Source organism: Equus przewalskii, chromosome 15 (assembly GCF_037783145.1).
Source record: "Equus przewalskii isolate Varuska chromosome 15, EquPr2, whole genome shotgun sequence".
Classification (NCBI taxonomy): Eukaryota; Metazoa; Chordata; class Mammalia; order Perissodactyla; family Equidae; genus Equus; species Equus przewalskii.
The window spans coordinates 72,808,694-72,835,749 of NC_091845.1; the positions used below are offsets into that span (position 1 = coordinate 72,808,694).

A 27,056-nucleotide genomic window follows, 5' to 3' on the forward strand; every position below is an offset into this window, starting at 1 on the left:
CATGGAAACTGAACATGCTTCTGTTTTTCTTTCTCTCTATATCGCGTCTGCTCTGTTTTCTTAACACCAGCTTTTCCTGCCATGTTACTCATCCTATATGGCCCAAAACAGTGGCCTTAGCCATCACATCTATAGGACCTTTAAGACCCAGAGCTTTCAGCTAATTGACAGTGTTTCAGTGCTTTAGTTCCAAGTGCCCTGGAGAGAAAATGTGATTGGTCTACCTTGAGTCAGTGTCCCAGCTAAATTTGACCAGGGATTGGAAAGCATGTGACATGTAGAGTTATCCCAAATAGTCTGTGGACAAGACAGGTCTCTAAGAAGTAGGGACATCTCTTGTTCAGTACGTAAGAGAGAAGATTTGTTTGAAAAGGAATTGGTTGGTGCCCTGAGCTCTGGGGGTGGGGGGGAAAGAGGAGTATAAAATATGTGCCATTCCCCACCCCTGCAAAAAAAAAAAAAGATGATAAGAGTGTATTGGAAAGAAAGATTAGGTCAGTTTATAACATGAACCACCGTCCATTCTGTAGCCGTAGGCAGCTTCATTGCCCCAGTAATCTTTACAGATGGTTCCCACCCAACAGGAATGGAGGCCTTAGGAGGTGAGGTGAAGTAAGTGACTAACTTTAGGAATATAACCAGAAATTTCCATAAGACCTGTACTGTAATGTTTGTCAAGATATAGATACCTTGGACCAAAGTCTGTTATCAGCTACGTTCATGATAAAAGTCTGTTTAGGCAGATAACAAACCAAACTGGGGATCTCCATTAAGTTCCGTTCAGCTTGCCTAGCTTGGTAACCACTGACATTCAAATGTCCTAATCCTCCCACTCCCACTTAGTGGGGTTTGATTTGTCTTATGCCCTTCATGCATAGCACAGGTGAGTAGTAACAGGGGCATTTATAAGGAGGAGCACCACAAGGGATAGGTGTACTGGGTGACAGTACTACCAGTAGAAGCTCTTAATTATCTCCAGTTATTAGTGTGAATGTGTCGCTTTTCCTAAAGGACTAAGACCAGGTTGACAAAATGTTTTGAGATGCTTAGGTAACCAAATGCCTATGCAAGAATGCATTCTCCAGGGATTTGGACATAGGGTAGCTAAGTTTGGAGATCACGGTGGTGCAGGTTCCCCCTTACTGGTGAGTCAGAGATCTATTTGATAAGTAGACTTTCATAAAAGAACTTGGCTAGCTATAGTACAAGCATAATTGAGCCCCTTGTTGGCAGTCTTTTTCATTGTGTGTGTTGGGCGCGAGTCTGTCTATAAAATAAGTAATTAATAAGAAACCTTCGCTGGGCCTCATCTGCAGAATACAGGGATCCCTCAATCCCACGTGTAGAATGTCAGCTGAATGAAGAACTTTGGGAGTGTCTCAGGGTACTTGTGGCAAAATGACAGGTTGGTGAGGCAAACTTGGTGACTGCCTTGACCCTAGACTTGGACCTGTCAGCTCAGTGTGAGATAATACATGTATGACCAGAAAATGAAAAGTCAGTCATGAACAATCTCACTTGCTGTATTACAGCAGATAGCTCTCTGTTTATTCTCAACCTTCTTGCTCTCAAATTTCTGCCTCTATGCTCAACCTCCATACCTCATTCTGGCCTGTTGGTTTGAACCTCCATCATGTCTCCCCTTTGGCTTCTTGTATTTGAACTTTGCTCTCAGCTCTGCTTTCCGGTCTGATATCAGTATCCTCTTCCCAAGCTCCCCCCTTCCCCAACACCCCTTTTGTGATATTGAATGAAAAATTTCCTGCTGAACTTGTGGCCATAGAGCCTCACTAGGTGGTAATTCAGACTTGTGCCCCAAAAGTTGTTTTGTTTAATTAGGTACTACTCTTTAGCCTATAGGACCGTACCCTTTTGTCTGAAATTGTCTCGTAGACAGACAGGTGCTTCATGCACTCTTCCAGTGCACAAGCTCAGAGATTCAGTGCATCAGTGCCAAAATGAACGAATGATCTTATTTGTGATAAAACCTCACCTGAGATATGTCCAGGGTGATTAAATAGAGGGGATCAGGGGCCCAGAAATAAGATCCCAAAGCTCTATCTAGGACGAAAACTAAGACATGGGGAACAGTGGGTTCTCTTGAGGGACACATCTGAGACCTAGAGGGACACGTGAAGGTTGTGTCAGCTCAAAATAATCTGCATATTTTTCTTACCAAGAAATATTTCCATTGGTCTTTTGCCCTGTTCCCCTACCCTAGTTTAATTTTGGGGTGCTTCACAGCATCTGACAGTTCATATATTAAGAACTATATTTATGCTGTCCCCTGGCTATATGTGGGATGTGAGGATGAGTAAATTTCAGTGGCTTCCTGACTCGTCTCTGCTTCTGCTTCCCTGACCCATCACACTGCCACCTGAATCCCAGCATCACCTTCCTGAGAAACTATAGCAGAGCTATAAATGCTTAATAAATACTTTGTGAATAAACAGAAATTAATTCTAAGTTTCTTCTGTTCAGAGAATCTTTGCACTGAATCTTTGTATTTATATGTTTTCTCCAAATCAAATCTCATATTTCACTCTTCTGTTAAGTTACTCTTTTTTTCTTACCCTGATATTTGCAGCTCCTCCAGGTTTAGAGTCTTCTGTGCTTTCCATTTCCCTCCTGTTGACTTAATCTCACAGGTCACTAGTTCTTAAAAAAAATAAATAAGCTTTGTGCTTGGCTTTATGGTATGTCTTGTATATAGTTCTATTTCTGGATATGATGCCATTTGTGAGTATGCTTTTAATTATGTCCCAGTCAGTTTTGTTGTTGAACAAGCTCATTGTCTTAATTATGCTTATAAAGCTTGTCCATATACTCATAGTCCGAAGTTCAGGTAAGTAGCATTCACCTTATTCATTGGTTTTTAAGAGTCTAACTTTAAATTTTACTCCATTAACTCAATGTTATGATTTTATTTAATATGGCTATTTTATATGTCACAATTTCACCGTTCACTAATAAATTTATTAGGTTTTCATGCCTTCTGAAACACAAAATTGAGGTTAAAAAAAGAAACCTTTCTGTTCTTTCTATCCAAGTTACTACAATGACTTCAATATTCTGTAGATTTCTTATCTCTTTCCTTCCTTCCTTCCGTCATTCCTTTCTTTTTCTTGTGCCTACTAAGATTTTGATACAATTCCTGCCCTAGAGGTTGAGAAATCTGGGAGTATGGCAGGAACTTGGGTACTGACTACCCCAGCTCCTTTACCCGTAATACAGACATAGCATAGGACAGAGAGGCTTTGACGTTAGAGATACATGGGCTCAAATCAGTTTTTCCAGTTTCTAAGTATGTAATATAAGCCAGGGTTTTTTTGTAGCCTCAGTTTCCTCATCTGTGAAATGGAGATAACACTAACTTCGATGTTGACATAAAAATTAAATTAGATAAGGCATTTAAGTGCTCAGCGCAATACCTAGCATAAAAATACTTTAAAAATCATCGTGTAATAACATGAATCTTTCCTTTGAGAGTTGGGTTCAAAAAGGGTCAGTCACCATCATAGCAGCATGCCTCTGCCTCTACCCGAAATGTTCACAGACAGCTCTCCCCACATCTAAGGAATACAAGCCCAAGAGAAGAGGCCTCGTAAAGGAAGCATGCCTAGTTCTTGCTCTCTCTCGTCTGTTGATGAGGGGAACGTGAATTCCTGCAGAGGGTGGTCTTATGCCTGATATGTGACAATTCCCTCAACTCTGCCAGTGGAGGCCTACAGAGGGGTGGTCTTATGCTGAACTCACCAGTAAATTTTTGGTAAATGATAGTCCTTTAGATTTGTGGTTATCAAAATATACTTTTAAATGTTCTAAAGGCTTAGGGTATGATCATGGGAGAAAGTGGCTGAGACAAGGTAGAAAACAAGATCAACGTAATTATCAGTGTGGAGAAAAGGTCAAGAAACTAAGAGCCCAAGATAGCAGAGGGATTATCTATTTGGATGTTGAAATCAATAAGAATTATAACAGAAATAGTGTTGGAGTGACCGTGAGTCAAAAGCTAAAATCAAGGAGTGAAAGAGAGTGACCTTGGGGAACCTTAAATACTGCAGTAAGGAAGGGTAGTGGGTGGTAGAGTCTAATGATATGTGATCACTGCAGGGGATTTTGGGAGATGGCAAAGGGAGAATGGACAGGAAGTAGTAATGCAGAACAAGAAAGGCATCTACCAGGCTCATGTTTGAAGGGTGTGGAAGAGAAAAAGAGTCATCATCTAAGAGGACAACAGGGAAAGCAGCATCCTCAGGGGAGAGCCTAGTTTCAGTTTAAATAAGAAGATAAAGGAAGTTGAAGAAAGCTTCAGAGGAGAAGTCAACGATATGGGGATTTTGCTGATATCTACCCTGAGTCCCACAGGGCTCACTGAAAGGAAGGGTTAGAATTTCAGGAGATAGGATAGAGGTTTAGATTCCATCATCAGTCATTATCATCTCTCCCTTGCGTACCATCTCAATTCCTTTGCCGCTCTCTCACTTTACCACAGTGCTGATTAAATCCAGTTCTTGCCTCTTCCATGTCTGCAAAACCATGCTACTGAGCTTGCATTAAATTAATGATCATAGCCTAAAGTGGACCCATAATGTTGCCTGGCAAGCATACTAGATTTTCCCAGGGATTTTCTCTGTTTCATCTCCTTTTAGATGACTGTTGCATGTCTTCAGTCTCCTCATATGTTCACCGTCTCTTCCCTACCATTAACTTTGACAGTCTTGCTTCCTATTTCAGAAAAGCAATAGGAGAAAAGGAGCTTTCATCACCACAGCTACCCACTACCTGTAGTGGTATCCATATACTCTACTTTCTCTCCTGTTACTGTGAAAGAACTAATCTAAGTGCTTTGTGATTCTTTCTCTTGTATCAGTTTTCCCCTTCTGAATCATTGTCTTATGTATGAAAATATTCTTTTATTTCTCCTCTCTTAAAAAGAAACCCTTTAGCTCGACTTTTCCCTCTATTGCCTTATTTCACTTAAACTTCACAACAAAACTTCTTGAAAGAGTTGTCTATATTCTGTTGCTAGTTTTTCTCTTCCTAATCCTTTTTGTACTCAAGCCAGTCAGATTTCTGCCTCCACAATTTCATCAAAACCTCTCTTAATCGGCTACCAGTGATGTCGACGTCTATCGTTTCTCAATACTAGTCTGACTTAACATTCAGGAACAGAGTTAATCACCTGTCCTCCTTGAAACACTGTCTTCACTTTATTCTTAGATACTCGTCAAGAACTGAAGGATCTAAGATTTTACCCTATTTATAAGCTAACAAGTTCACCTGCCAGTTTCGTGAATGGTGGTAGAAGATACGAGACTTCTGGATCAGAGACAAAAGACAACTTATTACTTATGGGAGGAGCAGTAGCTGGACTAGTAGGATTTTTGTACTGGTTCCCTGAGCCCCAGTTGCCTCTGAGGCAATGTGAAGAGGACCAGATTACACTTGCACACATGGTGGATTGTTATTAGAGAGGAAACCTGATCTTAGAGAACCCAAATCTTTTATAATGGGTAATAAGCATGCTTTCTCTCTTTTCCAGAGGAAAACATTATCTTTATTATACTTTTCAGTAACCCTTTGCTCTGGAGGGACACTACCAAGTCTTCTAAGGCTGTTTGCTTTACAAACATTCTTGAAAAGATAGTCCAGAACTATGATATCACATCAAATAGCATATTTGTCAAGACAGTCAGTGCCTTGCGTGGAACATGTGCAGAGACATGAGAGACCCATGGAAAATTGTCTGACGATTCCTCCCTCTCTGGCCACTTCTTTTCAGTCTTCTCTGCTGATTCTTCTTCACTTCCCTGAACTCAAGGTCTGTGCTGTCCAATACTGTAGCCACTAGTTCACGCAGCTATTTAAATGAAATTTTCAGTTATTCAGTTGCATTAGCCATATTTCAAGCACTCAATAGCCACATGTGAATAGTGGCTACCTATTAATGGCACAGATATGTAAATATTTCGTCATTACAGAAAGTTCCATTGGACAGTGCTGCTCTGCATGTTTCAGTGCTCCAGGGCTCAGCCTTTGGACGTTTCTTTCTATATTCCTATATATAAATAGATTCCTATAGAATCTTACAGAATAAGATTTATTATAGAATAAATACTTCTTTGTATTTCTTTCTCTTGTCTTTCTATAGCCACTCCTTGGTGATCTCATCTGGTCTCAAGACTTTAAATATGACTCTCAAATTTGTATCAGCCCAATCTCTCCACTAAAGTCCAGACTCAATTCTCCAATAGCTTTCTGCACATCTTTACTTGAATGTCTAATGCACATCTCAAAAGTAACATCCGAAACTGAACTACTGACTTTCCTTGCCACCACCACTCCCTCTACCACCAACAAATCTGTCCTTCCTGCAGTCTTCCCAGTCTCAGTTAATGTCAGTTTTCTTCTTCCAGTTGTTCAAACAAAACAAGTTTTTAAAAATCAACCCTTAGATTCATCCTTGACCTCCCTCTTTTCTACAGAACCCATGCATCTGTCCCATTGACTCTTGTTTCAAAATGTATACAGAATCTGACTACTTCTCACCCTTCCCCTGCTACCACCTGGTCCAAATCAGCATCGTCTTTTGCCTGGAGTATTCCAGGCAAATTTGGCCCCCTTTTTGGTCTCCCTGCTTCCATTCTTGTCCCCTGTAGTCTCTTCTCGTCAGAGCAACCAGAATGATCTTGTTAAAAAGAAAGTCAGGGGGCCAGTTTGGTGGTGTAGTGGTTAAGTTCACGTGCTCTGCTTTGGCACTCTGGGGTTTGCAGGTTCGGATCTTGGGTACGGACCTACATACTGCTTCTCAAGCCATGCTGTGGTGGCATCCCACATACAACATAGAGGAAGATTGATACAGATGTTAGCTCAGGGACAATCTTTGTCAAACAAAAGGAGAAACGTTGGTAACAAATATTAGCTCAGGGCCAGTCTTCCTCACCAAGATTTCGTTTCTCTGCTCAAAATTCTTCAGTAGCTTCCCATCTCACTCAGTAAAAGTCAAAGTCTAGTCACACTGATGTTCTCACTCTTGCTAAAATATTCAAGACATGCTAACTCCTCAGAGTCTTTATAGTTGGTGTTCCCTCCACCTTCTTCCGCCGCAACCCACCTCTATTCGCATACTTTTTCCCTCGTGATACTGACTTACTAAAGAGATCAGGCCAGTGGTCTTATAAAATGATCCATATCATGAATTTCTGTTTCCTCATGGTATTGTTTAACTTATTTCTCTTTTGGCTATATTTCCTGTAATTGGACATCAGATCTAAAAGATTGGTTAAAGCTAAGTATTTTTGGCAAGAAAACTCCATAAATGATACTTCAGTCTTCATATTGCATCATCTCGAGAGGTATATATTATCTGATTGTCCCACCGTTATTGAGGCTAAATTTAACTATGGTGTTAAGGTGGTGACTTCCAGATCCCTCCATTATAAATTTACATTTTTACCTTTGTGATTAACAAATAATCTGAGGGTAAATGTTATTTTTTTTTTAATCCTGTGATTTTAAGAATATTTTTTAGTTGTGAAACTCTATTTTTTCAAATACTTTCTGGAGATCCAATATGTAAAACAGATAAAAGCAGAGCTGTTCTGATTGCAGTGGGAAATGCCTACTATTGGCAACTTCCAAGGAACTCTGACAAGCAGTCTGTAACTCAAAGAGCCCACCCAAGCACTTGAGGAGACAGAGGCCCAGAGAGGATACAGAAATGAAGTCTTAGGCCACTTAACGTGTCGTAAGAAAGGCTCAGTGCACTTTCTGTTAGAGCACAATTTGGGGAGCTCTGTCACTCCTTGGAAAGCTGTGGTTGTGGATGATCACTAGAAGGGCACTTGGTTTTTCCCTGGCAGTCCACCCACTGTTTTCAGTTGTCTGAGTAAGCTTTCTTTGACATTCTATCTGTTCTGCAGATGTGAAGATTTGAAATTACTTCATTTTTAGCAAGTGTTGGGTTGCAGTCTATTTTTTTTGTTTCCCTTTTGGAAATTCTTCATCCACAAAGAATCCCAGATTCAGACATTATTCATCTTATGTCTGGAACATTAAAATTTCGTGAGCTTCCATATGTCTTACCTCTTTCCACCTTTAGAATATTCAAAATGCTGCCACAGCTAAAGTCACTTCTATCATTTACTTGCTGCTTGCTTCCTTTCTGCACCTTACTTGTACAGCCTGATGTGCCTTAGTAGAGAATTGAGTAAGTAAATTCAGTATATCCACACAATGTATGTAAGATGTATGATGTAGATTTTTATTTTCAAGGAAAGATATTTTCCTCTGTTTATGGAAAAAGCAGGTAATAAACAATTAGTCTCACTTTTGTCAAAAAAAAAGGTATATATTCGCAAAAATCCCCATGTCTGTTTGTGTGTATGTGTATGTTTAAAGCAAAAAGAACATTTACAAAAATGTTCACATTGATTCTATCTCTAGGTGTGATCTCTGTTTTCCTCTTTATATTTCTCTCTCTCTCTTCTTTTTTTTTTGTGTGTGTGTGTTCCAGCAGGCATGTATTATTTCTACAGTCATTACTTTTGTAAAGATTAAAACTGTGGTAAAAAATAAATAACTTTCATCTCTCAAATCCCAGCTAAGTTGAAGGCAATTCCAGGCTCCTTCCCAACTTACTGCTATCCATGCCATCCTTTGGGATTTTTCTCTTGTTCCATTCAAGCAAGTTTTCCCCTGACCCATTTTTCTATTTATTTTAGTCCCAATTCCTGGTCACCTTCTACACTTGCTCACTTGGCTTTGAAGAGCCTCTCTGCTCGCTTGTACCAAAATGAACTTGTCAGGAAGGAAAAGGAGGATATAAAAATTATGTTCTCAAAAGAACTGTCACTAGAATGTGATCTCCATCAGGGTCCAGGAGGGCTTCAATAAATACCTGTTGAATGAATTGATCTATTCCTTTTTGTTTCATTTCTTTTATCCCATAAGTTCCTACAAGACAGGAGTGTTGCTTGTTTTCTGTAATGCCCTGAACATTTTGGATACTTGATATACATTAATGAATAAAGTTTTTTTAAAAGATCCATAATTTACTTAATAAAGATGAATTTAAGATCTGTTGTCAACTTTGACCAGAATTTGTGCTTGCACAGGGTTGTGGAAAAGCACAGGATTTAAAGACAAAAAACTTCCGTTCAGGTCTTGCTTCTAGATTTGTGATCCTGGGTTGGTCACTGAAGCTTGTCAGCTGCCTTCTTTTATAGCCTTGCTGATTCTCTTCTGCCCTCTGCAGAGCCCTTCTGCCTGGTCTGCCCGGCTTTGGTCTTACTTCCCCAAGTCTGTCCTCTGCAGTGCTACAGAGTGATGGGCCTACAGTGGAAGTCTGACCTTGGCTCCGCCTCTCTCCATTGAAACCTCTCAGGGGCTCTCTGATGCTTTGTTGCCTCTGCCTCACCCCTTTAGCTGTAGCACCTAGATGCCTGTCTTCAAACTTGACACTGGCATGATAGGAAACTCCTGGTAGCTCCTCACACATTCCATGCCACCTCCTGCCTTGCCCTCTTTGTCCACAAGGCATTTTCCCTTTCTGCGGGCACATACTTTACTCCAGGACCAGGCTCGGCAGTCTTCCTCTCTGGGGTGCCTTCCTTGATATAAAGGTGAGGTATCCTCTCAGCCCACTCACGTTATAAGCTGTTTGAGGCAAAATCATAGAATTTGTAGTTCTCATCTTAAGAGTATGTAGTATATAGCGGCACTCAAATGTTTAATAACTATGTTGTATATATGTTCTTGTAAACTGTCCAAATGATGTTTATCTACAGAATGTGTTAGATTTTTATATGATCTCCTCCAAAATAAGAAAAAGACTTAGAAAAGGAAAATATTGAATTAACTAAAATACTACCAGCAGACAGAGACAACTGTTGTTGATGTTTTGAAATATATAATAGAGAAGTTTTTTAAAAATTATAAAACGGTAAAAGTTTAACCTCCAAATTTTCCTTTCAGAGCCAGTTCTTAGAGAAATCAGTAGCTTTGCAAATATATACTTTAAAAATTAATAGCCAGTTCATTGTGCTTCCCGCTTCAAATAATACAAAATAATTCTCTGATAAAATATCTTTTTCCTAATTCAAACTAAGAAAAATATTTTTGCTTTTCTCCTGTTCCCTAGACTCCAGAGCCATCTTTCGTCCTATTTTTCCAGAAGAGAAGGTGAAATCCCAGTGAGGGAAGTGACTTGACCAACTTACTGAGCTGGTCAGTGTAGAAGCAGAAGCTGGGACAAGGAGCTCCTGACTGCCCACCTGGTGCTTTTCCCCTCAGCCACATATCCTGTTTCTCCACTAGAGTGAAAATAAAAGTAAGTTTTTAAGCACTTCCTAATCCCCATATGCTCAAATTAGGCCTGCTGCTGAGATGTTCTTATTTTACTTTTAGTCTCATTAAGACCTTACCCCTATACCTGAAGCATTAATTGTTCTTTCATGTTCATTTCTTTGAGCATTAGAAAAATCTTCCCTTCTAAGAGATTTCTTAATTTATTTTCTCAACGATTTTTGCAATGAACACAACAAGGAAAATATTCCAGGTCTCCTTTTTTATCCTGCAAATAGTTCTATGGTATATGTTTTCGTATTCCTCTAAGTTGTTCTCTTGGGATCAGTTTCCATACTGAGTCATCCACCGAAGAGTGCCTGTGTTTTCCGGGCAAACTAATAGTTTTATTATTTCTAAATGACTCATTATTTCTGAATCATCACACCTTCTATACTCTGTTAAACAAAAAGTTTTAGGCACTTTTCTACAGTTTTTTCTCCTCTTAGCCTTCAAATGTCCCATCTAAGTGACATGGATATTCAACCAATCTTCTCTTGCATCCAAAATTTATGTTGATCATTTTCTTCTTGAACCCTTTCAGCAGTTGAGATAAGCAGTGGAAGATCTTTACCTCATACTCTCTGCTCCAGATGTTTCCTGAAATAGAATACATAAATAGCAACATAAAAAATATGTGTAATACCACTCCCTATTTTCCATCATTACATTTATGTTTGGTTTTATTAACTTGCAAATTTCTCCATGAAATTAGGGAGAACCACCTATAAAAGAAAAATACAGCTCCAGTGTTTGTCTGTATACATAAAATCTTTGGAATTCAGCATGTTGGAAGAATGAAACACTTTCTTGCCTTGACTTCTATGTCACATTTGCTAGTTCTCCTCCTGCCCTTTGAAAATTCATTCTCTATCTCCTTCCTTGCATCCTTCTCCTCACCCTATACATGCCAGCCTTCCTCAGAGTTTTGTGCTTGACCCTTTTCTCACCCTGTGCGTGTCCAGTCTTGTCCACTCTTGTGGCTTTAAAACCTTTATCTGGTGCTTACTCCCAAATCTTTATTTTCAACTTCTGTCTCTTCACTGCCATGTATATCCATCTGCATGGGGAATATCTTCTCCTGGACACCCCGCCAAAACAACCTGTGCCTGAAGCTGCATTCATCTCCCCTACACCCTTGCTTACTAGCCTTAGTACACAATAATCAGCCCCAGCCTTATCTTCACATCTCTCTAGAACCTATTTTTAATTTTTAAAATTTATTATCAAATATTATGTATTAATTATCATATTTAAAGTGTCATTGCTTAAAAGGCTTTTTAAAAATACCAGAAACTTCCACTTGGCCTGCTCCTCAGAGACAACCACTGTCAATTTTTTTATTAGCTATTTATTTCATTATTTACCTCCATATTTATAAATGCATATATATTGAAAATTCATCACTCATTAATTTTAAACATTATGTCTTGCATCCTGATATGAATTTCAGTTTTCTCACCCCTGTTCAACTCCATTAATAAAGATAAAGGGTAAAAATTATGTGATCATCTCAATAGATACAGAATAAGTATTTGACAAAATTAAACAACCATATGAGGGTTTTCTTTTAATAGTTCTATGAGTTGTTTTTTTTTTTTTACTGAAGTCATAATAGCTTATAACATTGTGAAATTTCAGTTGTACATTATTATTTGTCAGTTGCCATATAAATGTGCCCCTTTACCCCTTATGTCCACCCCACAACCCCCTTCCTCTCTGGTAACCAGTAAACTGTTCTCTTTGTCCATGTATTAGTTCATCTTCCACATATGAGTGAAATCATATGGTGTTTGTCTTTCTCTGTCTGGCTGATTTCACTTAACATAATACCCTCAAGGTCCATCTGTGTTGTTGCAAATGAGACAATTTTGTCTTTTTTTATGGTTGAGTAGTATTCCATTGTATGTATATACCACATCTTCTTTATTCAGTCATCAGTTGATGGGCACTTGGGTTCTTCCACTTCTTGGCTATTGTGAATAATGCAGTGTACATAGGGGTGCATAAGTCTCTTTGAATTGTTAATTTCAAGTTCTTTGGATAAATACCCAGTAGTGGAATAGCTGGGTCATATAGTATTTCTATTTTTAATTTTTTGAGAAATCTCCATATTGTTTTCCATAGTGGCTGCACCAGTTTGCATTCCCACCAACAGCGTATGAAGGTTCCCTTTTCTCCACATCCTTTCCAACATTTGTTATTTTTTTAAACAACCATATGAGATTTTTTTAAACTCTCAAAAATCTGTAAATAGAAGAGAACTTTTTCAATCTAACAAAGGGTATCTACCAAAAACTCTGCAGCTATCATCATATTTCATAGTGAAAGACTGAATACTTTTCCCTGAGATCAGGTTACAAGGCAAGGATTTCAGAACTTACCACTTCTATTCAGTATTGTTCTGAAGATCCTAGCCAGTGCTATAGGCAGTAAGGCAGTAAGTATTGGAAAGGAAAAAGTAAAACTACCTCTGTTCTCAGACAGCATGATAGTCTATATAGAAAATCCAAGGGATTTACCCGAAAAAATACTATAATTAGTAAGTGAATTTAGCAAAGTGGCAAGTGACAAGATCAATATACATAAATCAACTGTATTTCTAATATTAGCAACAAACACATGGAAAATGAAATTAAAGTAATACCATTTGCATTAGCATCAAAAAATATGAAATACTTGGGAATAAATTTAATGAAATGCCTACAGACATTGCTGAGAGAAATTAAAGAGCATCAAATAAATGGAGAGAAATATTATGATCATGGATTAGAGACTTGATACTGTTAAGATCTCTGTTGTCAGCAACTGGAGATTTAGATTCAATGAAATTCTGATCAAAATCCCAGCAGGTTTTCTTTGTAAAAATTGGCAGGCTGATTCTAGTGTTGATATGGAAGTGCAAAAGACATAGAATAGCCAAAATAATTCTAAAAAAGAAAAAAATTGGAAGATTTACATTATGATTTTAAGAGTTACTATAAAGCTGTAATAATTAAGACAGAATGGTATTGGTGTATATAAAGACAAAAAAATAGAGAATCCAGAAGTAAGCTCATATATATGGTCATTTGTTTTTCAACAAAGGCTCCAACCTAAATCAATGGGGACAGGATAACCTTTTGAACAAATGGTGCTGGATGATCTTCAAACTCGGCCTCATACCATACATAAAAATTGATTCAAAACAGTTCATAGACCTAAACATGCTTAAAAGTTGCAACTATAGAACCACCAAAAAAACCCTTGAGAAAAATCTTCATGACCTTGGGATAGGCAGAGATTTTAAGATAGGTTACAAATGTATTAACTATAAAAGAAAAATTGATTAATTGGATTAATAGAAGTTAGTAGGATTAAAACCTCCTGCTCTTCAAAAGCTACTGCTAAGAAAATGAAAAGGGAAGCCACAGACCAGGAGGTATCATCTGTATCTAAAATATATAAATGCTTAGAACTCAGTAATTAGAGACAACCCAAAAGATTTGAATAGACACCTCACAAAGAAAATATGTGAATTGTTAATAAGCATGTGAAAAAATGCTCAGCATCATTAGTCATCAGGGAAATACAAATTAAAGCCACAGTGTGATACCACTTCACATCCACTAAAATGGCTAAAATTAAAGAAACTGACAAGTATCCAAAAGGATGTAGAGCCACTAGAGCTCTCAAGTGTTACTGATGAGAGTAAATGGTAGAACCACTTTCGAAAACAGTTTTACAGGTTTTTATAAAGTTGAATGTACACTTCTCATGACTCAGTAATTCCATTGTTAATTACCCAAAAGAAATGAACACATATCCACAAAAAAGACTTTTACATGAATGTTTATAGCAGCTTTAGTTCATAGTAGCCCAAACTAGAAACAACCCAAATGTCCATCCATTTTGGTATATTCATATGGTAGAATATCTAGTAAGCAGTAAAAAGGAATATACAAGTGATGCTTGCAGTAAGGTGGATGAATTTCAAAAGCTTTGTGCTAAGTGAGAGAAGCCAGACTGAAGGGTATATATATTATGTGATTACATTCATATGAAGATCTGGAACTGGTGAAACTAATCTATAGTGATAGGAACCAGATCAGTAGTTATCAAATATTGTAGGTTAAGGAAATTGATTGGTAAAGGGCACAAGGATAGTTTTAGGGTGATGTAAATGTTCTTTTTTAAGGCAGTGGTTACATGTTTCTTGTTAAACCACATTGGACAGTACACTTAATATGTACATTTTTATTGTATGTAAATTATACATCAGTAAAGTTGATTTAAAATAAAAGTGAGGCTCTAATAAGCTGAGCGGAAGCTCTGTGTTTGTGGGTCCATTTGTCAGTTGGTGGGCTTCACTTTAAGGTAATCATGTGGTTAGATGGGATTGCTAATCTGAAAAGGATTCTTTAATCCGCAGTAGAGTAGGTGAAAAATCTGGTTTCTAGTGACCTGAACCTGAGCAGGGGAAAGGGGGCTGATGGGCTTAATTATTCAGAATGTAGACTTTTACTCAGTTTTGAGTCCTTTACTATCCTCTGTGTCTGATGCCCCCAGAGTTGGTGCTTTTCTGGTTCAGTTTTTTTTGTCAGTAAGTAAACTTCGTGTCTTGATCAGGGTGAAGGAGGGATGATTTCTGAGTTTGTGGAGTGGAGATGGGAACGACTATCTGTTCCTTTGCAGACTTTCAAACAATTCCCCCATGTTTAATCCTCTACCCCAGCCCATTTTCTGTGATACTCGGTACCTCCAAACCTGGGCCTTTTTTGGGTTGTGGAGGGTGAATTGGTTTGCTTGCCATGAGTATCCCTTCCTCCTTTACTCTGCTAAGTCATTTACCATTCCTCCTATTGTTTTCTATCTTTATGTATAGTGATTTGAGGTTATAGGTGTCTCCTAGGTTCTTTGAATATGGAGTTTACACTCCTGTTTTTGTTTGTACTGTTTGGAAGAGACCTTAAAACTGTAAAATCCATACTGTACATTTCAACTTCCGTAATATCAAACTCCTTATAATTCTCCAAACACACAAGTTCTTTTCATACCTCTGTAGCCTTTGTAGAATTCCTTTTTGCTTATAAGGTCCAATTTAATCTCTTCCTCTGGTAAGGCTCTTAGCTTTCAAAATCCAGTTCTCTCCTTCCTAACTTTTCTTGTCTGCTGCTTCTGTACCTTTGTTTGACAACAATCCGCTTCATCAGCAATGGCCATATAGCAGTTTACTGTGGAGGAATACAAGGAGCCACTGGAAAGCACTTGTTGGAGTAATCGTAAACTGCTTGAAGTGGAAGTGATAAGTGTTTAGTCGACTCTGAAGTTGCATATGAACCACTTACGCAGAAATTAGGAAAACAGATGCTAGTTCTTTACAGGGATGAGAGAGCATAGGAGAGACAAAAGGCTTGGGGGATAGGCAGGCAGCATGCAACAAGACCTGAGATGGAAGAAATAGAAACCTCCAGGATACTTAACTATGAGAAATCTGTTATATTCTGCTCTCTACCCCTGATACAACAGATGTTTAGACTGATTGAAAAACTGTACTATATTCCATCAAATCAAAGATTGTAAAACACTCATTATTTCATATGCCATTTTGTTGTTTGGGCCATCTAATTGATTCTACCTCCTAGCACACCTGTGTACAGCAGAGCTGGACCCTGCCTGGTCTTATTGCGCCATCCTCTCACTTTCCAGCACTATATCAGACAGTGCTCCATTGCTATTCATGGGGTTTTCATGGCCAGTTTTTTCAGCATTGGGTGGCCCGGTCCTTCTTCCTAGTCTGTCTAGTCTGGAAGCTCCGCTAGAACCTGTGCACCATGGGTGACCCTGCTGGTATTTGAAATACCTGTGGCATAGCTTTCAGCATCACAGCAGCATGCAGCCACCACAGTATGGCAGCTGACAGATAGGTGGTGTGGTTTGCTGACCAGGAAATGAATCCAATCCACCGTGGTGAGAGCGCTGAATCTTAACCACTAGACCAGCTGCATGTGCCATTAAGAAGGAAAAAACTCAAACTATGATACAATGCTTTCTTATCATTTAGAACTTTCTCACTTATTGAAAGAGTTCCTTTAGAGTTATGTTGACAGATATTTTAAATTGTATATCACTCTTGTGCATACATGGTCTTTGGGACTATCTTACAGTCTTTGGGATTTTTTTGAAATCACGCTTGCTAAGGTTACTGGTGACCTTCATATTGGCAAATCTAGTGGGTAATTTTTGCTTTTCCTTCACCTCTCAGCAGCATCCAACAATGGTGATCTCCATTTTGAAAGTCTCTCCTTCAGCCTCTGTGAAACTGCTTGCTTTCTCGGGTTTCCGTCTTACTTTATTGGCTCTTCTTTCTTAGGCTCCCTCTAAAAATTCTGTTCCTCTCTTTAACCCAGAAATGTCAGTGATCCCCAGCTCTGTCTCCAGCCCAGAGCTCTTCTCTCTTTATGCACTCACCCTGAGTCACCTCTCAGAGCTGCATTTCCAGCCAGGATCTTTCTGCTGACCTCCAGGTTTTCACATTCACATTTCATCCAGTGATACTTCACCACTTGGATACTCCACAGGTACCTCTTCAAACAACACATTCAGAATAAAACTCTCTATCTTTTCTATGGCCACCTCCCGTAAAAGAAAAACAAAGTCTTTATTGGGAGTAGCAGCACTAATCCCCCAGTACCCAAGCCTGAAACCCAAGATTCCTCCCTCTCACTTTCTCCACCTCCTGTTTTGTGAATTCTTCCTCCTTGGCTGTTGAATCAGTGTCCTCTTCTTTGTTAAATACTGCCACCTACTTGGTTTAGCTTCCCACCACTTTTTACATGGAGGTACCTCCTAATTGATTTCCAGGCCTCCACTCAGCTGCTGGAATGGTCTTTCTAAAACATAAATCTCATAATGTTATGCTCCAGCCTACAAGTCTTTGTTATTCCCATAGTTTTCAGAATGAAGTTCACTCCTTAGTTTAGCACACAAGGGAGTCTATAGTCTAGTTCCTGCTGCTCTGGTTTCCTCCCCTCTTGCTTGTTGGTACACTCACCCCAGGGACATCTGCTGGAACTTCTTGGAGTTCTGAACTCATTTGCCACGTTAGGCCTCTGAGCCTTCAAGTATGTGTTTCCCTCTGCCTGGAGTATTCCTCCCTTCCATTTTGTCTAACTGTCGTTAGAATTAGTTTTGATCCTTCAAAACTAGGTACATACATCCCTTATTTTGGGAAGCCTTTCCTGACTCTTCAGTCTGATTTAGATGCTCTCTTTGAACAAAGGGCGTGAAGAAAGGCTTCACAAATGAACAACACAAAATGTCTCTGCTAGATAAATAAACAGATGTTCAGGTGCAGATTAAAATAGTGTACTTCCATTTCTTCATCTGTCAGATTAGCAAAAATTTAAAGAGTCATACCACTCAAGGAGAACCTGGGGAAGTAGGCCCACTCCTACCCTGATATTGGAAGAATAAATTTGTCATTTTTCTGGAGGACAGATTGACTCTATGTATCTAAGAACATTGAGGGGCTGGCCCGGTGGCACATTCCTGATGCAGTAATATCACAGTGGTTAAGTTTACCCTCTTTGTTTTGGTGGCCCGAGGTTCATGGGTTCAGATCCTGGGCACAGACCTACACACCACTCATCAAGCTATGCTGTGGCAGTGTCCCACATGAAAAATAGAGGAAGACTGGCACAGATGTTAGTGCAGTGACAATCTTCTTCAAGCAAAAAGAGGAAGATTGGCAACAGATGTTAGCTCAAGGCCAATCTTCCTCACCAAAAAAATTAAAACAAAAAAATTAATTAAACTTCCAGTAGGATTTTTCTTAAAACTTGACAATTCAAAAATTCTTCTGGAAGACCATCAAAGAACATTTGGAGCATAAAAAAGAATTATAATTAGGGATATAGGAAACAAAGCCAGGTAGTAAAATTTAGTAAGACAAAGTAATTACTATAGTGTAGGATTGGCAGAAAAAACAGAGTAATCATTGGATCAAAAGAGCCAGGAAGTATATGCTAGCCAGTGTGAGAATTCAACAAAAGAAAGGGTTCTTCATGAATTAATTGTATTAATTGTATTTGTATTCACTAAGTCTCTGATACCTAAATGAGAAAAGAACATGCATACACAATTTACCAAAGAAGAAATACAATAATAAGCAAAATAAACAGTTTTCTAGGATTGAAGAAATAAAAATGAAAACAATGAATTTTAGTTTCTCATTAAATGGTAACAGTTTTTATTGTTAAAACACCAATGCTATTGATGGTTCAGTGAAACTGATACTGTCTTTCATTGCTGTCATCGTGACCTTCCTATCATTGCCTTACTGTGTCATTCCTGATGTAGTAATATCGCACATTCTATCCTTCAGCAAGTCATATTGGCTCTGTCTTTGCAATACCTACAGCATCTAAACATCTCCACTGTTACTATCCTGGTCCAAGCCCTCCACCCACTTTGCCTGATTTATTGCAGTAGTCCCTAACTTGTTTGCCTTCTTTGTATCTTGCTCCTCTACAGTCTCCTCTGAACACAGCAGGCAGATTTACCAATTTAAAATGTAAGTCTGATTATGTCATTCCTCTGCTCAGTAGCCATCAGTTGTTTCCCAATTCACTCAGAGTAAAACCAAATTCATCATAGTACTCTATAGACCCAGCATGATTTAGACTCCCACCTTTCCTTTCTGACCTCATCTCTCATACTGCCCTCTTGCTTTCTCTGCTCTGTCACTTTAGCATCCTTGTCATTCTTCTAGTAAATCAAGCATGCTCCCACTTCAGGGCCTTGGCACTTATGGTTACTCTGCCTGAGATGATTTAGCCCATAATACCTCCTCAGCCTGCTCCCTCTCTTCTTTCAGGTCTCTGTTCAGATTTCAGTGACGTCTTCCCTGACTGCCCTGTACAATACAGGACCCTCTCATCCTTTCTAAACCCTTGCCCTACTTCATTTTTCTCCATAGCACATTCCACCATCTAAGTTCTATGTTTACTTACATGTTGTTTTTCACTTTCCAACTAGATTATCAGCTCCATAAAGGCAGGGACTTTATTTTATTCGTTGCTGTATCCCTAGCACTTAGCAAGTGCCTGGCACACAGGAGGCACTCAGTATTTATTGACTGAGTTAATACATTGATTGAACCTTTTTGGAAAGCAACGAAAACATGGTTTAAAAGCCTTTTTTTTTTTAAAGTAAGAGAGTGATTAACTTCTATCCACTTGATGATGAGAGAGTGTATATGGCAGGTTCTGAGAGAATGGGATCAAGAGCAGTAATGAAGGTTGTTTTTTTCTCTCTTGGTAAGAAAAGAGAAGTTGATGGGAGAATAATTTCAAAGTTTAGAGGAAGTAGTAGAATCAAGAACAAGCACTATGTGTTGACAGTTTTTTAAAAGACTAGGTTGATGGAAGCAGAAGGTCGGTGCAGGGCAGTAGCAGAAAATAACATTATAAGTGGATGGGAACAGATGTTGAAAGTCTTGAAAATGAGTCAAAGGAGGTAGGCCTGCCATGATGCATGATGGAGATCAGTGGTGTGAATTCTTGAACTGTGGGAGATGAGAAAGCTGTCTAAATCTAAGCTTGTTAGTGTCACGTAAGGTGGCAAGGAGGGTGGAATCAGAAATACCAACTGGGAGACGGTTGTAACAAGACAGAGCTGAGGTAATACTACTCTGGGTGGTAAGGAGTGTAGGGTGTGCTGAAACCAAGACTTGAATCAAAGGTCAACAATCAGTGATGTGGTACAAAACAAGGCTTGGTGATAACTGCATAGGGGATGCAAAGGAAGAGGAAATAAAAGGTTCTCTCAGTAGTAAGAAATCATATTTTCTTTCAATTATTTTCTTTTTTCATTACAGCTTTCTCCATCATTCTCAGAAAAATGGATCATTTACATCTTTGGAGGACTCGATTATCACAATACTTCTATACTACCAACTAAGATTTATGACAGCAAATTTTTGCATCATAGAACTGCTGAAGAACAAAAAGAGGATATTCTTTTATAAAAATAATCCTATAGTATCATGATATTACTAAATAAAACTAAAAAAGCACAATTATTAAATTATTAGACTTGCTAATACAAGCACACATGTGCAACAGCTACTGTATCCTGACAGTTAACAAACCTCAAATTTAGATGGTTTCCATTTGTGGGAAAGGTCATTATATTCGTAAGAAACCACTGAATGTTGCCATCAAATATATTTGCAGCTGAGTGTCATTTAGGAGAATTTACTTGAAACAAGTTGTAGAAAATTTCAAGTCCCACCACTAAGTGGATTTGATATTATGGCAGCAACTTACAGACTTGTGGTTAGTACTGTGAACCACTACAGCAGCGTGGTGATAGATCGGCGTTTTGAGCAAGCTATACATTATTGCACTGGAACCTGCCACACCTTCACACATGGAGTTGACTGCATTGTGGTACATCATAGTGTTTGTGCAGACCTCTTGCATATCCCTTTGTCTCAGTTCAAAGATGTAGATCTGGACTCTATGTTTCTACCCCATGAAAATGGCTTTTCCCCAGCTGAAGGTGACTATCCTCATCAGGCCCTCACAGGCATACCCAGGGTCAAGAAAGGATCTGCATTTCAGAACACTTGTAATTTAAAGGACATTGCAGGAGAAGCAATCAGTTTTGCCAGTGGGAAAATAAAAGAATTTTCCCTCGAAAAACTGAAAAACTCTAATCATGCAGCTTATAAAAAGGGAAGGAAAGTTAAGTCTGACTCATTTAATAGAAGATCAGTTGATTTTGACTTGCTTTGTGGCCATTATAACAGTGATGGGAACTCCCCATCCTTTGGTTTACTCCGGAGTTCCTCAGTTGAGGAAAAATCTTTGTCCCGTAGAAACTCACTTGATACGAACCTGACTTCAATGATGCTTCACAACTTCTCTGAAGAAGACCTAGTTACTCAGATTTTGGAAAAACATAAAATAGATAACTTTTCTTCTGGAACAGACATAAAGATGTGCTTGGACATCTTGCTAAAATGCTCTGAGGATTTGAAAAAATGCACAGACATCATAAAACAATGCATAAAGAAAAAGTCAGGGAGTGGCATCAATGAAGGAAATGGTAACAGTGCAGTTTCTAGCTCTGAAACTGTCTATATGAATGTAATGACCAGGTTAGCATCCTATCTGAAAAAGCTACCGTTTGAACTCATGCAGTCTGGGAATAATGAGACTATAGATTTAACAGAACTGGTCAGTAGTATGCCTAGTTTACAGCTGACTCCCTTCTCCCCAATATTTGGCACTGAACAGCCCCCTAAATATGAAGATGTTGTCCAGCTCTCAGCCCCTGACTCTGCACAGTTTCAAACTATAGAATTGCAAGATGACAAGTGCAGTTCTAGGAAAACAGACACTGTGAAATCCATTCCAAACAAGTCTACAGATTCCTTATATAACTTAGAGATAAATGATCCCAGAACTTTAAAAGATGTCCAGCTTCAGTCACAGTCATTAACTGTGAACGCTTTAGAAAATGTTCCTTCTGGTGACTTAATGGAAACCCTTTATATTGAAGAAGAGTCAGATGGAAAGAAAGCATTAGATAAAGGACAAAGGACAGACAATGGACCCAGTCAAGAGTTGTTAAAGGTAAAAGAAGACAGAGCAGAATTTTCAGACCATGGCAGTCATCTTAAAAAATGCCCTGCCTCAATGCAAAATGAAATTAGTAAGATATTTGAGATACCAGTTAATCTACCTGAGGAAGATCTTAAATCAAAAGTTCCTAAAGTTGATGAGGGAGACCACAGAGATTTTATGAATCCTAACAGTCAGGAAGAGATAGATAAATTGTTAATGGATTTGGAATCTTTTTCACAGAAAATGGAGACCTCACTAAGGGAGCCACTTGCCAAAGGTAAAAGCTCTAACTCTCTGAATAGTCATAGTCAGTTGACTGCTCAGCTCCCTGTAGATCTTGAGCCTAAAGTTTCTGCACCCATGGAAAAAGTCTCACCTTCCTGTCTAACAAGGATTATTGAAACCAATGGACACAAAATAGAGGAAGAGGATCGAGCCCTCTTACTGCGAATTCTAGAAAGCATTGAAGACTTTGCTCAAGAACTAGTTGAATGCAAAACAGGCAGAGGGAGCCTATCACAAGAAAAGGAAATGATGCAAATTCTGCAGGAAACCTTGACAACTTCCTCCCAAGCCAATTTATCAGTCTGTAGAAGTTCTGTTGGTGATAAAGCCAAAGATACTGCTTCAGTGGTTTTGATTCAGCAGACCCCAGAGGTGATCAAGGTAAGACCCAAAAATCTTAGTCCTCAGAAGTGTCCAAAGAAGTGTTTTAATGTTTGCAAAATTGATAAATAAAACTATTTTTGTTAGCCGTTTTATGTTCTGCTAAAGCTCCTGCCCTACGCTAGGCATGGTCTCACTCAGTTTAGTGAAAAAACTAAAAAGCAAAGGCTTTAGAATTAAGCAGACTGGTTTCAACTGCCCTACCCACACCCATCATCTTCTCCCTAGCTCTGTGACCAAAGGAAAGTTACTTAGCCTTGATATCCTCCTCTATATAATGGAAGTAATGAGGATCAAGATAACTTATGTGAAGTACAAGCAAGGTGCCTTACACTAAGTAGGCGTTTAACGTTAGTCCTCGTCCTCCCCCGTCAACCAGTAAATGAGCATTACTGCATGCCCGTGTAGACTGTAAGGTCCGGTGTGGGGAACAAAAGAAGAAATGATTCTTAAAGAGCTTAAAATCTAGTTGGGGAAACAAAACGAACATATTGGTAACAGTACATGAACTGTAGGCACTTCTCTGAAAGTATTGTTAGTGTAATAGGTCTTCAAAAAAGGTAAAGACTAGGGTATATAAGATTTGCTTCTTCATGCAAATGAGAATAAGTATCAGTCTAGAGTCATGAGATAGAAGTATTTTCAAAAGTCTTTGAATCTACCCTGCTACTGATAGCATTGCTTTTGGATAATCTTAGAAAGGCAGTTATCTGCACACGTGTGTGTGTGTGTATGTATTAGCACAACAGTATTATTTCTTGTTCATTTTACATGTTCCAACATGGGTTGGCAAAGAGGCTCTGCTCCACCTTACTCAGGGACCCAGGCTGATGGATGCTCCATGTTCCTACAGCTGCCCCATTGCCCCATTTGGAATATGTGGCTTATGTGTTCACTGAGGAAAGGATAGTGCTTTTAATTGCCTTGTCCCTTCTGCTCACAGTCCGGTGATTCCAACCCAAAGGCTAAGAAACATAGGGAAGCACATAGAGTATTTGGTGAGGGAAAAAAAAGAATATTTGGTGAGTACTCTCTCTACCACATGAATGTAGCATACATGTCAACATGTATGAATTTAGACATAAAGCCGAATCAACAAAGCAAGTTGTAAAATAATGATATGAATTATTTAGCTATATGTGCATTTGTACAAAAAGTATAAGAAATATATGGATACACCAAATACAATTTTCAGAATAATGACTGATTAATTAAAGAGATGGGCTGAAGAAAGTAGAAATTGTGAACCTGAAAGCAAGAGTTAAGTCCTGTGTAGCACGGTCTCCTGTTTCCCCAGCTGATAGTTTGTGATCAGGTCCCCTGTGATGCTCTCAGTCTAAGTACAGCTACCTGAAAATGCCACGCTCAGCTCTAAATGAGCTTCCCACTTTTTTGACAAGTATGAACTGAAATCAAAATCTTATTAAAAGATTCTCCCATCAGTCTTTTAAATAAGTTCCAATATTATAGAATAGAATAAAATTTGATGAGATTTCCTCTTGATAAAAGTTGAAAAAGTAATTCATGAAAAACTAATTTAGACATAATATAAAATGTTTAATTCAGGAAGATACTTAATGCAAAAAAAAAACCGTTGTTCCTAGCCTCCGTTTGCCTACCTACTTGTTCTTTTTTTTTTTTTTAATCTTTCTTTTCTTCTTATGAAATTCTTTAAACCAGGAGTTGGCAAACGTTTTCTATAAAGGGACAGATGGTAAATATTTTAGGCTTTGTGGGTCACAAGGTCTCTCATGTAGTCTTCTTTGTCTTTTTTTTTTTTAAAAAACAACACTTTAATAATGCAAAACCATTCCGAGCTCCAACTCATAAAAAACAGGCAGTGGGCCATATTTGGCCCACAGACTGTCGTTTGTCAACCCCTGTTTTAAACGAATAGGAAAGTATGTTGAATGATAGAAAAAGTCCTCTTGTTATCCACCACTTAGCTTTGTCAAATTTGAACTTTTTGCCGTATTTGCTTCAGGTCTTTGCTTTATTTATTATTTTCATTATCATCATCATCATTGTTTAAAAAAATCATCTCAGATATAGTTGAAATCCCTAGGGCTCACCTCCCCAGTATCCTCTCCTCTTTCCAGAAGTAGCCACTGCCCTGAGGTTGGTGTTTAGCTCCTCCTGCAAGTCTCGAGACAGAATTGTTTGTCATGTTTTTATTGTTACATAGACAATGAGCAGAAAGTAGTAGGAAATAAAATTGGAGAGGTTGGTTGGGGCCAACTTATGAACGACCTTGTATGCTATGCTAAAGAGTTTGTTCTAGGAGAGTGGAGAGCTAAAATAGGCTTTTAAGCAGAGTCGTCGCACAGTATTTTTTTTTCCTTAAGAATTGTAATGTTTTTTTTAAAGAATAATACATTTTAAGGCTTTTATTTTTTTTTAACCTTTTGGACAGTTGAAAATTTACCAATTGCTCAAAACGTTTTCCTTTAAAAATTTACATAATGGACCACATAGGAATTGCTTTTATAGGACATTGGTGATCATCCCTGAGAAGAAAGATTGACTTGACAATATTATATGTCATTAATATTTTAATATGTATTTCAAAGTAATTTCTCAAGACTGAGCAGTATTTCTTGTCCAGATATTTGTTGTCCAGAAATACAAGTCACGCCTGTATTGGGAGAGGAAGTCAAATAGAAAATACTAGGAGGGTATTGAGAGACTGATAAAGAGGATGTTGGTCTAGATCGGGGGTTAGCAACCTGTGGCCCATGGGCCAAATCTGACCTGCCACTTGTGTTTATAAATAGCTTTGTTGGAACATAGCCACACCCATTCATTTACTTACAGTCTCTGGCTACTTTTGTGCTCCACCTACTAAGTTGAGTAGTTAATAAGAACAGACTTTAAAACCTAAAATATTTACTGTGTGGCCATTTACAGACAAAGTTTACTGACTCCTAGATATTATTTCACGGTAGAGCAACAAAACAGATTTTTGATAAGGTTAAGTGTGATATTTTGTTAAAGGCATTGGAAATCTAGGAAACATCATTAAATATCAATAGCAAAAACTACCAGTGGTTGATGACAGTCAAACAATGTACCAATAGAAATAGAAAAATAAATAAGCCCAGTTTCAAAATCCTTCATATGAGTTCTAATCATGGTTCTCATCCACATAATTTTTCTCCCTTTCCTCTCCAGTCACCATCTATCTCTGATTTTTCCACTTAAAATAGCTTCCTTTTCATCCCATGTCTTAGTCCCCATTCTTTTTTCCTTACTCTGCATGTCTACTTTCTCACTGTGTTGTCTGTGTCATTGGCTAGCAGATGAATGTCCAGGACATGGTTTTTTCACAAAGCCTATAGGTGACGGGAAGCAACCCTATAGGTTCTGGAATAGCTGAAGTGTGCAGGTAGGCCTGAAAGTAAGTTGAACAGGAATAAGAAAACAGCTGGTGGAGGAGGACAAGGGCATGTGGCTGAGGTCTCTAAGGGCTTCTTAATTATTAATGAGTGAATTACTGAGGACATGTTTTGACATGGGAGATAATATAATTTTTTTAAAGACAGAAACTATACTGCTTTAGTAACTCATGTAATAAATGAAATCTTAATTCTGTGTTTTATTATCACGAGGACATGGTATTACGGTCATTTTTGGTCTGTTTTTAGCCTTATGGGGCAAAATAGCCTGGTAGCTGTTATACACGGGTTAAAATAACAAACCCTAGCCTCCCTTGAAAAGTATTTCTTTTTCTTCATTTTAGTCAAAACAAAGCTAGGAAAAAGTTTCCATTACTGCTTACCTAAGTTGAAATAATAGTGGGCAGAGGGAGAATTCTTCAGTGAAAAAGGAAGAATTTACGGTAAAAAAAGAGGAAGATTATTTTTTTTAAAAAGCTGTACTGTAACGTTTAAGTCTAGTGAAACCTTACAAATTTCAGCTAATTGAGGGGGAAACCTGTCTGAATTGCTAAAAGGTACAAATTAAAATTTTGGTTTTTAAGAAAGAGCTTTATTAATTTCAAGATTAAAGAGTAAAACTATTGTCAAGCTATTGCCAAGTGTGGACTTCAACTGGACCTATTTCAGTAATGTGGTAAAGATCATTTATAGTTAAAAAATGATTGAAGAAGACAACTTAGGTGATACAAACAAGCTTTATTTAATACTTCATGAAGTGGACAGTCTCCTTTTGGAGAACTGCAAAATGGGGCAGAAGGCAAGAAGCTTTTATAGGATGAAGAATAAAGAGCAAGGAATAGAAAAACAGAAAATATCTGATTGGCCAGGGCCACATAGTCGTCACCCTTGTTTGGGGTGAGAACGCCCAGAGTTGGCTTGGCATTTGGGCATTGACTGACTGAATATACTGTGTTTCTGGTCAAGCAGAGTATTTACAGGGACATGAAACTTGTCAGTCTGATGACATGGCACCCCAGGCAGGAGCAGCTCC

At 38.4% G+C, this 27,056-nt stretch overlaps 1 protein-coding gene across 4 annotated transcripts in view; it reads left to right on the forward strand.

Annotated features, from left to right (window-relative positions):
• Window positions 1–27,056, forward strand: part of PPP2R3A (protein phosphatase 2 regulatory subunit B''alpha) — a 153,202-nt gene that overhangs the window by 18,668 nt on the left and 107,478 nt on the right. For 3 of the 4 annotated variants that reach the window (XM_070576130.1, XM_070576133.1, XM_070576131.1), the window contains exons 2-3: window positions 10,145–10,333; window positions 20,207–22,628. In XM_070576130.1, the coding sequence (XP_070432231.1) occupies window positions 20,643–22,628 (1,986 nt within the window). In that variant the 5' untranslated portion in view covers window positions 10,145–10,333; window positions 20,207–20,642. The remainder of the gene's footprint in view (window positions 1–10,144; window positions 10,334–20,206; window positions 22,629–27,056) is intronic. The other variant, XM_070576132.1, reaches the window with a different exon arrangement.